Source organism: Chenopodium album, chromosome 12 (assembly GCF_948465745.1).
Source record: "Chenopodium album chromosome 12, dcCheAlbu1.1, whole genome shotgun sequence".
Taxonomy (NCBI): domain Eukaryota; kingdom Viridiplantae; phylum Streptophyta; class Magnoliopsida; order Caryophyllales; family Amaranthaceae; genus Chenopodium; species Chenopodium album.
In genome coordinates this window covers 43,813,118-43,828,134 of record NC_137845.1, presented here as the reverse complement: position 1 = coordinate 43,828,134, position 15,017 = coordinate 43,813,118, and the positions used below count along the sequence as shown (strand labels likewise).

Here is a 15,017-nt window from a genome sequence, read left to right as displayed (position 1 = left end):
ATGACCCGGCCCCTTGACAAAACGCAGTCGGCTGGGGGGCAGGCCAAACGGCCTCAGAAAGAGATTATTGAGCCGTCTCGGCATTGGAAGGATGCTAGGGATTACCTTCGGCACAAGCAGCGTGAAGGAATAGCTTATTCGGACACGGCCTCTACACTGTCAATGCCGGATGATTTCTCAAACCATACCTCCTCCAAGTATACCAGCACGGCTAGGACCAGCGAGAGTCAAGTTCATCGGACTCAAACTCCAGTTCCAATTTCTCCAGTGCAACCGTTTCAATATCCAGCTCCCTAGAATTTTAATAACTTTCCGCTGACTAACCCTACTGTCTTTGGACAGTATGGGCAGTACGATCAGCCGTTCGACCAGGTTGCTTACCTGGCCGGACCGGTTGCTCAGCCGTATCCCATAAAATGGCAGATGCGCATGTTAAATCTTAGAGACAAGCCACCTCCGTTTTCTCAAGAGATCCTCAACACCCCTCGGCCTGCGAAGGTGAAAAGTGTACTTGTGGGTGCCTACGACGGTACGGGCAACCCGGAAGAGCACGTCACTTTGTATCGGAATCTTATGTATTTTCAATGTGTGGATGATGCCACTTGGTGTAGGTGCTTCCCGGCCACCCTCAAGGGTGTGGCGCAGGACTGGTTCAACAGTCTGCCGGCCGGATGCATCAACTGCTTTACTACTTTAAGCATGCTGTTCGTTGGAAATTTTTCGTACAACATCCCGCCGAGGAAGACTAGCCTTAATTTAGCTACGATTGTTCAGGCCAAGAATGAAGGTTTGCGTTCGTACGTCTAGAGATTTAATCAAGAGAAAGCCCAAATTCATAATCTGACGGATGAAATGGCCTATTCGGAATTTCTCTGGGGATTAAGGCATAATGGTTTCAAATTTGACTTGGTCCGCAAAAAGGTTTGGACATACGTAGGCGTTCTGCGGGAAGCCGAAGCCTATATTGAGGCAGCAGACTTCTGTTCACTCACTAAAGTTGAAGTATCGGCCAAGAGGGCTGAGACGAAACAATCTTCTCAGCAAGACTCGGCTGGGAAAAAGAAAGAGGGAAAGAACAAAATAAAGGAAGTCTGGGTATTTAATGACCTAGAAACCAAGTCAAAGAAGCCAAAGACGTACGAACCGCAGTATGAGTTTAATAAGGATTCTTATTTCATTTTGATGGAGATCAAAGATAAGTTTGAATTTGAGAAGCCTACGCGCGATGAGAGGCTCAGTCCAGTACAAAAATAAAAACAAGTATTGCCATTACCACAAGGATGTGGGGCGTGATACAAACGAGTGCAACAATTTGAAGAGGTTGCTAGACAAACTGGCCGAGAAGGGCATGTTCAATTCGTATGTGATGAAGTCCAAGTTCACATACACTTGGACAGACAATAAGTGTGAGAAGAAAAAGCAAAATGAGAAGGAAAAAATATGGAAACAACATGGACTCTGGTTTTGTGGCTGTCATATCAGGCGGCTTTGCCGCAGGTGGCCCAACCATGAGAGGAATCAAGCAGGATGCATGGAATTTGGGAAAAGAAGTAATGCATGCCGAAGGGGTTAAGGTAGAGCCTTTCCCAGAGGTACTAGTGAGTGAGGCCGACCGAGGGGAGGTCAAGGCCTTGCACAATGATCCTATGGTATTTATTCTGAAGATAGCCAACCTGAAGGTAAAGAGGATACTGATTGATACGGGCAGCTCGTCCGACATCATCAGCCTCGCCTGTCTCAAAAATCTAAGGTTTCTGGAAGATGCTCTGAAGGACGCCTCTCACCCGTTGGTTGGGTTTGGAGGGACAATTATCCACCCGGCCGGCCAGATTGACTTGCCAGTCCGGCTGGGGCAAAAAGGGGCAGGAAGGGACATAGTTGTCCGCTTCCTAGTGGTTAAAGAGCTAACAGGCTACAATGTCATACTCGGCCGCCCCACTCTAACCGCAGCCAAGGCAGTCATAGTGCCGCACCTTATGTTGTTGAAGTTTGAAAGATCGAACGGGCAGATTGGCTCGATCCAAGGAAATCAGAAAATGGCGAAAGAATGTCATCAATTAGCTGTGAAGCCGACTATTCGTGGTTGAGCAAAGTCGAACGAACCAAACTCAGATGAAGGGTCGCTCCAAGCATACCAGGTCGGCCAAAAGAAAAAGGCGACCAAGAAAGAGCAGGCATAGCAATTAATGACCGTCGGCCGGCCAGAAGAGTTAAGGCCCCAGCCGGCCGGCGATCACCAGGATGTAGTGCTGGATCCCGACCAACCTGATCGGACGGTCAAGGTAGGCACTATAGCCATGGGGCTGCTTGGGGACGACTTAGTCAAGTTGCTGAGAGAGTTCAAAGATGTGTTTGCGTTTGAAGTGAGTGAAATGCCGAGTATTAGCCCAGACCTAGCCGTGCATAAGCTAACTGTTAATCCACTTGTTAAGCCCATCCGTCAATAGAAACGGGATCACGGGGAAGAAAGGAATCTAGCGGCCGCAGCCGAATTACAGAAGCTGCTGGATGCCGGTTTCATTCGGCAATTTCATTACCCAGATTGGGTAGCCAATGTACTTCTTGTTAAGAAGCCAAATGGAACCTGGAGATGTGCGTTGATTATACTGATCTCAACAAGGCATGTCCGAAGGATAGCTTTTCTTTGCCAAAAATTGACCGACTGGTCGACTCTACGACCGGACATGCTCTTATGAGTTTTATGGATGCATACTCCGGATTCCACCAGATCCCACTGTGGGAGGAAGATGAGTTTTATGGACGCATACTCTTCTACCTCCTTCCTTAGACGCTCGGCCTCCTGGTTGCTCTCGTCCGCAGCCTGAAGAGTTGCGTTCAAAGCTTCCCGGCTGGTCTCCAGCTCAATCCTCAACTGGTCCGAGGCCTCGGCTGCCTCTTGTCTGCTGGCCGCCAGAGCGACTACATCGTCACTCTCCTTTGTGAGAGCCTTGTTTGCCAGCCTCTCCAGCTTAAGAGCATCGCCAATTTTGATGATGTCTTCAGTTTGCCGGGCAGCTTTCTCGGACAGGGCATTCATCGCCGTTTGATAGCGAGCCTTCTCTATGGTCAGCAGGCTAGTATTCCCATCCTGCAGCTTATGGAGATCCGCCCAGGCCGACTCGAGCTCGCATCTCTGCTTCGGACGCCAGTCTTGGAAGGCAAAGAGCCTAAGGAGAAGCTGCGGACGAACAGGAAAAATTAGTAAAGGAAAACAAAATAGAAAATTTTGGCTAAGTGTTGGCCAAAGAACCAGAACACTACCTCAACGCAGCTGTTGATCATTAGACCGAGGTTCCCATCATGGATACCCCAGTATTTGTCTTGAGTCTTGGCCGGGACGACCTTTTGAATAGCATCCCGGATAGTCTTGCGTTCGACCCCATTTAGAGAAGAACCAGGGGGACAAACGTCCAAATCCTCAGAAGTTTCTACAAAATAAAGACAAGTTAGAATTCTGAATAAAAGAAAAAGTTAGAAGGAAAAGACGAATAAGTATAAGTACCTTTTGAGAAATTTGCAAAGCGCGGACGCCCCTCAGGAGGAGGCGTCGGTTGAGGCTGCTCGGCCGCCTTAGGCGGAGAGGGCAACTCCCCTTCAGTTTGGGAACCAGAAGGCTTAGTTCCCAAAAACTCAACATGCGGAGTTGAGACTTGGCCGACCGTGTTGTCCGGGGTTGGCACCTCCCCTACGTCATTTTGGACGGGCTCATTTCGGGCTACCTCGGACGAAGGTGGCTCCGAGGGCTTGGAGTCCCCACTAAGTACCAACTGGGGTTGCTCTCCTTTAGGTTGCGCCGATGCAACCCGCGACCTTTCCTTGGCCGCCGGTGTTCTGGACGCCGAAAGCTTGCGAGCTTTGGACGACTCATCATCCTTCGAAGCAGGCGTCGGCCGCTTCCTCGCAGGTCTAGGGGTAGCTGACTGAAAAGACAAGAAAAGGTTCAGTTAGAAACCTCCATTCGAATAGCATTGAAGGATAGAAGCATGAAAAGAAAGTCACTCGGCATAATTGCTTAAGACCTGTGCGAGTAGAATTGCAGAAAAGAACATATAATTTAAGTTCACTCGGCCAGGGTTGAAGCGTTAGCTAATTTACTAGCTGTTCGAGTACAATTGTAGTAAGAGACCTACAATCTAAATTCACTCGGCCAGGAGTGAAATACATGCAGCGACCGACTCAAATTAAAAGCGTCGTCCTCTGAAGCATAGCAAGTCGGATGCAACAAAAAAAAAAGACAAAGGTTCAAGGCAAAGAGAATAGCCGCACCCCCTTTGCCGCCTCATATTGAGCTCGCATGAGCTTATAGTGCTCCATGTTGAACTTGTTCATGTCCATCTCACCCTTCTGAGCTGGATCAAGCTGAGACAATGGCTTGCTCTGTTACAAACAAAAGAAAAAGAGTTAGAAGAATTTTCTAAGTAAAAACACAGTCAATGATGCATGATGCAAAAGTCAACCTTGAGGATAGTTTTGGAGCAGGCCGAATGAGGACATGAACAGGGGATCCCTTAACCAGTTCACCAAGGGGATCCACCTGGGAATAACAGGTACTCGGCGCCCCTCTCTAAATTCTCGCTTGACCCTGAAATAATCAAGCTGATCAACATGGTCCGGGTGAATTGGGGGGCGAGTTGGCCGCTGATCCCCCCGTCCAAGCTGAACGGGAGAGGAGTTGAAATTGTTCATCTTTTTGTTGAACTCCTTGTCTTCCGTTTTTATGAGGTAGAACCTCTACTTCTAGTCACGGACGGCTTATACATGCACACCATGTACTCTGACCGGGTGCTCAAGACAAACCACCCGTCCGAGACGGCGTCTAGCTTCACCATGTTGTGCATGGCACAGAAGACTGGGAAGTTAGGGGTGAAGCCCATCCTTAGACAGGTCACCAAGTATCCAAAAATATTGACCCAGCTGTTCGGCGCAAGCTGGACCATGGAAATTTGGTATTCGTTCAGCAGCTCCTGGACAAATGGGTGAAGAGGGAAGCGGAGGCCAACCTCAAGGGCTTCCCTATATACGTTAAAGCCTCGGCGGATGACCCTAGGGTCGTCCGAGGCAGCAACAAACCCAGAGGTTCGAGGAGGACTTATCCAAAAGCCCTCCCCCAGCATGAGGAACTCCCTCCATTCCTCAAACCGCTCTTTGAGGTACCCTAGGGCTACGTCCCCAATCATACAGCCGTAGGGGCTGTTAAAATCATTTTCTTTTTCCTCTACCTCAGCGGCAACATTTTCAGCCTGCTGTTCGGCCGGATGAGGTTTAGGGGCCCTCGTTGAACCAAATTCTTCAGACAAGACCCTGTCTAAGTCGTCCGTCTCAGCAGAACTCCCTCCAACCGAGCCTTGCCTTGGCTCGGCCGGTCTTGGTTCCTCGGACACTAAAGGGGCCTTGCCCTTGTCTTTTGCCCCAACCCTAGAACTGTAAATTCCAAATGGAACGGGGTGGGGGGAGTCGGTGGGTTCGGCAATTACTATGTCGGTCCTAGGTCTAGCCGACCCGAGAGCTTGAGAGAAAGGGGGAGCAAGAGTTCGCTCGGCCTTAACAAAAGGGCCTGGCTGATTTTTGTATTGTGCCTGAGCAGCCGCCGAAGACTGTGACCGACTTTGGCCAGATTGAATACAGTGGTGGTGCAATGACTGCTCTGGTCGATTTTAGTCAGATCGACCTGCGATCGTTCAAGGAGGAGAGCGGGGCAAAGAAGTCGGTAACTCGTCCGCTCCAAGGATCGAGTTAGCAAATAAAGCGCAGGTTACATTCGGACTCCTCCTAGAAGTAGAGGTGCCCAATTGATTTTGGCATTCCTCAAAAGAGTTGGTCACTTCGACCACCGAGCACGCACTACCATCGATAGTAGTGGTGGTGTCTGTGTTTGTGTTTGGGGTGTTGGTCTCCAAGTTCGTGTTGTTTGGATCATAGGAGACCAAAGGTTGAACAAGAGTGCCGTCAAGATTTCTAGCAGCATGAAGGTCGTGCGTTTGCCTCGTACGCGCCATGTTCGGCTGCAGGGACACAGAAGAATAGGTGGGGGTGAGTTAGTATACACTAGAATGGACCCACTCCATAAAGACGAGGACTCATCCCCATCCACTCTAGATTCCTCAGTCCCAGGCGAAGAGACAGCCTCATGAGGAGAAACGAACGAGGCTGAGTGTTGATCCAGGATGTTTGGAAAAATTAAGCAAAAAATGAAAAGAAAATTAAAGAAGAAAGGAAGAGTATTCGGTTACCTTCATCCGAGTAGAGGGTTGAAAAACCTGAAAAGTGCTTGGGAGATCTTGGATGAAGAAAGGCCGGAAAACTCAAAGTCTTGAACGGAAAACTCGAACCGGCGGCGGAGCTCTCGGAGATTCCGGGAAGAAGTAACTTTCTCTCTCTAGAAGCTCTGACTTCTCTCTAGAAATCAAGGAAATCTAAAGTAAAAAATGAAGGTCAAACCCTTGCTATTTATAGGCAAAATTTGGAGGGGTAAAATGGTAAAAAGTTGTTCTTGCCTAAAGAATGCCAAAGGGTTAAAATTCAAAGAATTTAACCTAGAAGTCAAACGGTTAAACTCTTCCTTTTGATGGAATCCATGTAAATATCATGCCATTTATGATGGAATTCGAACGGGCGTCATAAACAGTTGTAACTCTCTGCATGTACCTCGGAAGTTGAACCACTTCCTTAGAAAGTGGAATGCAGTTGGATGTTAGCGAAAAGTCCCTTCGGCCTCTGCTGACCGACCGGTCATTCGGCAACGCTTTTTGAAAACGCCAGGACAAGTTAATCAAGGCATTTAGCCCATTCAAGGCCATTGGCCCACTCTGTCCTATCAAAATGACTCGGCCAAGCTCCTAGAGAGCGTTAGGCTACTCGGACAAGGCTTTCAGCCCAATAAGGGGGACGGACGATCCTGTCTGGCTCCTGTTAACAATTCAAAATACTTTAACTGCTCCCAAGGTACTCGAACGAGTGAAGATCAGAGGAGGCGACCTAGTTGGGACGAGCCACCCACTCAAAGGGGCAAATTTTTAGGGTAAAAATTACCCTAAGTACGTGGTCCAATCCCATGATGACACGTGGCCCAATAAATGGGCGACACGTGTCACCATAGGAAGATGACACGTACTAAGAGCAAGAGAGCACCTGAAATCGAATATGTCATAAAGGCCTCCTAACATCAGGAGGCCCAAAATACTAGAATGCCGCAAGACGGCGCCCCCAGAGGACACATGTCATTCGCTGATTGCACAGCCAATCAATGGCCCTAAATTCTAGGTCACTTACCCTAAAGGGCACCAAACCCCACCCCTATAAATACCCCAATCATTGATGATAGGAGGGGTGGATTGTGACATAACATTCAATATAGCACAAAAAGCTCCAACTTCTCTCCACTTTCTCTCTCTACATTTATTCCGTTTCCGGTCACTAACTTGATCGTCGGAGGCGAATCTCCGATCACCGGAGATTTGTGCTTTTGCAGGTGTCCGAGTCCTGTTGCCAATCAGAGTGTGACCAGTATCTCGAGGGATTCCAAAAAAAACCCCGAAACAGGTCTCTTTGTTCTTTAATTTTTTTTTAAAAAAAAAAAATTGCGGTTGGCATTTGAACTATTTTTGTTTTGCTCTACACAAATTGGCAGAATTGATTGAGCTAAATTATAAAGTGGGATTTGTAATTTGCATCCTTAATTTGTATGTAACATGCAAATTACACTTCAAGACAATAACACGAAATAGCAAATTGATGAGATAAACAAATTAAAAATCAACCAACGTAAAAATCCCAACAAAAAAAAAAAGTTTGAATTTATTGAAATTCAAATTTACAATTACATCAATAAGACTTGAGTACATCATTTGCTACCTCCTTTGTTCGAGAGTTTTGCGTGTTGCGATGACAATAAGCAGATCTGACATTCAATAAAGAAAAAATAGAGTAAATGAGATATGCACAACAAATTTGAACATAAATATAAAATTTAACTGAAAAACATAAGATTAACAAGAGGAGAAAACTTAAAAGTAGGTAAAAAAAAAAAAAAAAAAAGCCTTTCGCCATTATCTTCATAGTTACAGTTGGAGAACCATTGTTGTCATCGTCTTCATCGCCATCGTTACTTTCGGATCCTTTGAATTAAAATTAGGTAAAAAAAAATCAAATTTCTCATAGATTAAAGGCATTTCAACAATTAGAAAATATACCCATAGATTAGAGTTAAACCAACAATAAATTCACCCAATTAAACATTCAAATAGAACAAAAAAAAAACCAAGAAAAATACCACCAACGAACACCGGTACACCACCAGACCACCCGTAAAAAACTCTAGCCATACCAACGAAAAATTTCAAAACTACTCACCTAAACTCGAAATCACCACGAATAAACTCATAGTAAAATAAAAAGAGGAATCGACGTTGGCGTTGAAGAGGAGGAAGCGACTGTCGGCGTTATGAAGGAGGTTGTAGCAACATTTTTTGCTCTGGGAGAAAAATAAGATAAGAGGAGATGAGAGGGGAGTGAAATAAAAAGAGAGAGCGGCGTGAATGGGAAATGGGGAATAAGAAGATAAGTAAGGTATTGTTGTCAACCCAAAAAAAAAAGTTAGTTTGACTGGTGGGCCCATACACACATAAGAGACCTGTTAGGTCAAACCATGAGTCTCTTTTTTTTTCCCTCCATCTTTCCAAAATTATTGTTGGCCCCTTTGATACATAAAAGACTCGTTTGCTCTAATATTAGATCCCTTATATTAAAGAGACCCGTTCTATTAACAAACAGGACTTTTACTATAGATTCCTTTGCCCATTTTTTTAGTAGTGTAGAGACAAAAAATGTAAAGGACTTATTTTTTCCAAGGAAGTTCTTTGTACAAAATGTAAGCCGTACATGAACCTTAACATCTTAGTAGTTGTGGCAGTTTGAATTACCCGAAGACAGTGCGGAATATAAGTTTATGCCTTAAGAATTTCATGAGGTAAGTTATTAGAATTATTAAATTAAACAATTTAAGCAAATTTGTCTCCAGTTCATAACAAGACCAAATTTGTCTCCAATTTAGACCTATTGCGTTTAAATAATCACAATTGAATTGAGTAAATGTACATTTGAACAAAAAAAAAAAAATCAAGATTGGGATGTTTTACTTAGCCTAATGAATATGGTCTGCCCTTCCAGCTGCCTCTTACTCGCACAATTTAAATTTACAATGGTAAGGAAAAATGTTCCCCCAAAGTCTCTAAATATCTTTTGACAGAAAGAGCTTACTGTAGGAAATATTTCAAGCATCTCACACTCGAGCTCCACTGTGATCATACACTTAAGCATGATGGCGTCCAAAGGGAAGGAAGCTAGAGCAAAAGAGTCGCCAACAAGTTTTAGGAACTTGTAAACCATTCACAGAGGGAAGGTTACACCCCTTCATGATCCATGAGATCGCTAACTCCATAGTGGTCCAGAACCATGATTGGATATTCGAAAATGAAGGTACAAATCCAACCTAAAAGAGATTTCACATGATAAGAGAATGGAAATCAGGGGGTGAAATCAGAATTTGTAAAGTTGGAACGGATGACAATGTAGCCGATCCACTTACTAAACCTTTGCCTCAAGTGAAGCACAACAAGCACGTTAAGACAATGGGAATCAAGCATGTTGGAGATTGGCTTTGATTTCCCTGTTTAGTGTTTTAATTGATTTTGAACATTTTAGCGTAAGGCACTAAGATGAACCATTCAGTTTTGGAGTAATTTAATTTCATGCAATTTTATCACTCCGTTTCTATTTAATTGTGGTTTACGATTAAATATTGAGTCCATTCGATTATGAGAATATTCAAAATAGGGTATTAAGACCAGTCTTGGATAAAGAAACACCTATTAAGTGAATATTGAATATTATAATCGAAAATTATCCCTAATCGAGGTCATTCAAATGATGGACGATTAATGACCGCTTGAAATTAGTGTGTAGTTTGATTTATAGCACCGTTTCTTGTGCTACAAGAACATGATTGTCATAAATCATTTGCACAAGTATTGGTTTAGAACCATACTAGATCGACCTATGAGAATACTTTAAGAGATTTAAAAATCGTCATAAGTATACTTCTCATTATGACTATCGGAACCTCTTTCCTCGACCATGAGTATTGTGAGTTCTCTTGTTTGAGTACTAGTCCATTTTGAAGTTAGTCAAATATCTGCCGTAGATGGAGATTATAACGGTAACACTCGGATGGCTAGGTCCTCTTAGTATGAGAAGCTTGCATTATAAGACTGGGAATGTCCCCCAACTAACAATAGGGAACATGTCTTTGTTGTTTACAAGGCCTCTCGAAGAGCGAGACTGTGAAAATGCATGGCCGTGCTCGGATGGATTTTAGAAATCATCTGTTTATTGACATTCAGACTCGGATTTCGAGAAACACTTCTGGACGTAATAAGGATGACGAATAATCTTACCTTATAGTTTATGAATAGACATTAAGTGACATAGGAAAAAGGTTATACACTAAAAGCACACTTGTCCGGAAGGACAAGTGGGATATTGATAGGAATTGTGTCCTTCGAACAAGTGTATTATTCCGATAGAGGGTTCGGAGCTATTGGAAAGCTATTTATTCAGTAAGTTCAAGTGATCGGAATGCCTAGGTGGAGACCGCTTCCGATCAGCAATATTAATGCATAATTAATATTACAGCTTAATCTTGACTGAACCCTTCGGGTCACACCCAAGCAACTAACGATCCGACACAACGAATTAATTCGGAAGTAATTAATGAGTCGCTCGAGTAATAAATATTTAGACGCCGGAAATCGAGCTAGGAGCGTCGCAAGTCAAGTCTAATTAATTAAAGACAAGACGGTAAAATCACTAATTAATCAACAATTTACCAAAATACCCCTAGCATCGAAATGCCCCAATCAAACCGAGTGCTAGGGGCATTTGGTAAAGTAAGGTGGCTAGCATGCGCGCTAAGCCGAGCATAACATGGCTGACTAGGGGCTACGGCATGCTAGCGCACCAGAGCTAGCAAGGCTACCAGCACATGGCTAGCAAGCCATGCTAGCATGTGCGTGGCAACCGCAGCATGCTAGCAACCCAACACGCATGGCGTTAGGGCCAGCCGCACGCAGCAGCAGCGTAACGCGCATGGTGCTGCACCCAGCCGCACACCAAGCGCCAGCTGGGCTGCTTGGGTGCCTTAGCTTGGCCGGTTCTTGGGAAGCCTTGGAGATCAAGTTTTGGTCCCCCCTTCCCTTGTGGTCCCTACCTAACCCCTCCTTTTAGAATGCCACTTGTTGATTAATTACTTGTTGGGTATTTTCATTTGTTTTTGATTTAAAAATAAAAGGAGGAAAATTGATTTTACCAACTCTACCACATTGATGGGAGAGTGGATTTCTCACTTGCGTTTCCCTATAAATATCCCACTTGGGAAATGGGAAAACTCACTTAAGTAAGAGGGCATCTCCACTTGAGAGAAAACCTATATGCTCATTAATTACTCAGGTAGTCTTTTTGGTCGGACTTGGATAACCTCCAAGTAGTAGACCGCACGGGTCGCGTTGTGGGTGGACTTCGTTCTGTCAACTCTCGTTCTCCTTCTCCTTCGAAAATCGACGTCAATTCGAACAAGATACAACCATCGTCGCCGCCGCCTATTTCTTAAATGAGCAATAATAATGGAGGTAAGGGTTCTCTTCTAATTTGAATATGTTTGAGAATTTTTTTTATTTGGTTAAGTTTTTGTTATTTTGATTTTGAAATTAGGGTTTTTCTTGATTGTGATTGTTTAATGATTTAGTTGCTGGGATTTGAAAATGATCTCAAAAAGTTGCGATATTTGGTTGTTTTTAGATGGATTCGTTGTGAGTATGCTTTGAATTGTATATATTTGAACCCTTATTAGTTGATTAATTTTTTTTTTTTTTGTATTGAATTGATTCCCGTATTCAACATGCAGTTGTATTTGTTGTATTTAATTTATGGATTTGTTTCTTTTTAGGGTTAAATTAAGGAACTTTTTAGGGTCATCTAGAGTTTTCCACTTGATTGCCCTCCTTGCTGCCACACAGTAGCCCGTGCTCCTCCTCGCTGCATGTTGTTGTTGTTGAGTGCTGCTTGTAGTTCAATTGTGAGTTTCACACTTTCCCTTTCCTCTTGCCTCTCTCTTTTATCTCTAGGGTAAGATTGTAATTCATTTTGTGAATTATTTGTGTTGATTGTTTGTATGGTGTTGATTTGGTGATTTTAGCTATAACTTATTTGAATTATTTGTGTTGATTGTTTGTATGGTGTCCATCATTTGCACTTATTCCCATGCTTATGTTAAGACATGCTGCTATATTCCTAGACAAAAAAATTTCATATGAGGTAATGTGCATTTGACTTGTAGGAAGTCTAGAACTTTTACTTAAACAAATATATTGTCCACTTTTCTCATCTACTTTGTCTTGATGTATTTAGACTTGTTAAAAATCAACATTTTTAAGAGCATTAAACAAATTCAAATGCAAACCTATTTTATAGCCGCTTAGGCATTATGCTCATAACTTAGGCTTTCATTGCTATGATGAGGACTTCTCTTCTCTGCTTGATATGCAATCACAAGCTATTTATTTCATTGAATGCGAACTTTTTGTTTGGTTCTTGTTTAATTTTTAAAATCAAAAGTTAACATACATGCTTAGATGTTTGCTTAGAGTATACAAATAGATTTTCTAGTTTCTAATTTCATGATTTTGATAATTTTTTAGGCTTTTTGTTTATTGCTCTGATACTCCGTATCTTGCTGAGGGAAGTATCAATTATTGAAAAGTATACTTTTCACACAGGTCAGAAAAAGACTTTTGGAATTTATGCTTGCTTCATTTCAGCGATCACCAGATTTTATATCACTTCTGAAGGTACCTTAGTGGTTGTATATGTGTCATATTTCATAATTGTGCTGTGTGCTTAAACTTGAAGATGAAATCATCTTTCATTCTTTCAATTTTAAAACTTATTTCCTAAGAATTTATGGCTTTCGAATGCTCAGCAGAAACCTATCGTGGACAGACTTGGTGAAGCTTATGACAGCCAAGAGAAGGTTGAACAATCACGTTTTAATTTTAGAATGTCGATGTATTTGGTAAATGTATTCTGAGATTTGAATGTATTTTCTTTGGTAGACAGAGTTGGCTTTACAACTTTGTTGGGCTATTGGAGAGCTTGGAGGGGGTGGTGAATCTCACAAAGATGCTACTCGTGAACTTTTTGAAAGTTTGGAGTTATTTTTATACGAGAACCTCTCATCTAGGTAAGTTCAATAGTACTTTCTCCTTGTTAAATAATAAATTTTTGGTGTCTTTGTTGACAGTATTTTGCTTTAATTTTTGAAGCCGTCTTGGTCTAAGACAAGGCACCACTAGCACAGGCTCTGAGAAGGCGGGATAGTCCAGACTTCTATGCTTTGTTATAACAGCTATTGCAAAACTTGCTACTTATCACTGTAAATTACTACCTAGGGCTCGTGTATCCTTAGCAAAGGTTTGAAGTTCATTTGAAATTTATAATTAATCTTGAATTTCCTGCTGGATCTTATGATCTGTCAGCTTCTTGTTATAATGATGTCTCTCATGACCTTATCTAGCTTTCCTCGGAACCGTCATTTGATTTGAGTTTTGGGGATAAGGGAGTATTTTTAAGTATTCCCGACTGAAGAGGACAGGGAGGGATTCTGAAGTGTTGTCGCTGTGCAATGTTTTGTGAAATATCTGCCCAGGATGAAATTGGTTTAGTCTAAGTCCATGGCTAGCTGAGTATTAACATCTCAGGTAGTTCGGTCTTGATTATCTGACGCAAGGGTTTGGACAAGGGCTCGTGATTGTTTGGGCTTACTGAATGAGCCTGCAATATGTATGTCTGTGTTGGGATCGTCACGACATCCTAGGGGAGAGCAATATCCAGGAACTGTGAACTGGAGTGATGGTGGGACTAAAATGATTGCTCATGTCCCATTTTATATCTTGGCTGGACAAGCAGGTTAATTTCTTGTTGAAATTTGGTAGTTGTGTAAGGCATTTTGCTGTTCCTGATTACACTGTTACTATTTGATCAAATCCATGTTTTATGGTACTTGTTGTTTCAGCTGGTGTAGCCTGACTCCTGTGGGTTCACATCGTGTGGCCTGACTCATGTGGGTTCACATCCTTTTAAATTGGATAAATATAAATACTTTATATATGTGATGATTGTTTGTATGGTGTTGATTTAAGACATGCTACTCGTACTTCAAATTTTTTTTTTCCCAGAGCGTCACAGAGCTGCATGATGGACAAGTCATGTTTTTGTTTTACGAGCACGAGGGGCATAGCCTCGCAAGGCTACTGGTGCAGCTACCGCCTTGCAGGCTGTTGCTGCTGCAGCTGCTGGTTCTGTGTTGCCATGGTGCTGCTACTTTTGTGTTGCCGTGTTGCTGCTGCTTCTATGTTGTCGCGTTGCTGCTACTTCTGTGTTGCTGCGGTGCTGCTTCTGTGTTGCTGTGCTGCTGCTTTTGTGCTCCTGTTCTGCTATTGTGTAGCTGCATATTGCATGCTCTTTGTTTGTAACCTTATATTTTATTTTTTTGGCCGAAAATTGTAATATTACAGCATTTTTTTATGAAAATATGTAAGTTTATATATATGTTAAGTGTTTATATATCTATTTAAGTAAAAAAAAAATGGCCATTAAAGGCATCGGTTCTGAACAGAACCGGTGCTAATAACTGTTTTTTTTTTATTTTTTTGCGGCATTAATGGCACCGGTTCTGAACACATAACCGGTGCTAATAACTGTTATTGCCACCGGGTTCGAACCGATGGCAAAAAGGCATACTTTTTGGCATCCCTCAAATGAACACCGGTTCAAAATCGGTGCTATAGGGGGGTTTTGAACCAGTGTCCTTTTATATTTTTCTACTAGTGCATCGCGGCGCGACGCGACAGGCCTATCGCGGCGCGATGGATCGGCCGCATCGCGATGGTGCTGCGGGATAATATTTG

General features: G+C 43.0%; 1 protein-coding gene across 12 annotated transcripts; it reads left to right on the top strand.

Moving 5' to 3' along the window:
- The first annotated feature begins 11,468 nt into the window (after positions 1-11,468).
- LOC145572433 (uncharacterized) lies at positions 11,469-14,656 on the top strand. 12 transcript variants are annotated; one of them, XR_014096845.1, is made up of 8 exons: positions 11,469-11,681; positions 11,999-12,127; positions 12,828-12,899; positions 13,031-13,081; positions 13,164-13,291; positions 13,374-14,016; positions 14,123-14,170; positions 14,286-14,656. XR_014096845.1 is itself a non-coding variant. In XM_081631408.1 (6 exons), the coding sequence occupies exons 2-6, from the start codon at positions 12,092-12,094 to the stop codon at positions 13,385-13,387; spliced, it is 294 nt and encodes a 97-aa protein (XP_081487534.1). In that variant the 5' UTR covers positions 11,469-11,681; positions 11,999-12,091; the 3' UTR covers positions 13,388-14,656. The 12 variants fall into 12 exon arrangements, 8 of the variants coding, with proteins under 8 accessions (XP_081487534.1, XP_081487533.1, XP_081487529.1 ...); XR_014096847.1 differs by having other exon boundaries at positions 13,374-13,521; positions 13,809-14,656; XR_014096844.1 differs by having other exon boundaries at positions 13,374-13,521; positions 13,625-14,656.
- The last annotated feature ends 361 nt before the right edge of the window (positions 14,657-15,017 follow it).

What these genes read in the sequence shown, in the direction of transcription:
- LOC145572433 (XM_081631403.1), top strand. Translation starts at nt 12,092, where the DNA reads ATGTTGTTGTTGTTGAGTGCTGCTTGTAGTTCAATT. An exon ending in GTGCTGCTTGTAGTTCAATT is followed by an intron (nt 12,128 to 12,827) that starts GTGAGTTTCACA and finishes CTTTTCACACAG; the next exon opens with GTCAGAAAAAGACTTTTGGA. An exon ending in ATTTTATATCACTTCTGAAG is followed by an intron (nt 12,900 to 13,030) that starts GTACCTTAGTGG and finishes TCGAATGCTCAG; the next exon opens with CAGAAACCTATCGTGGACAG.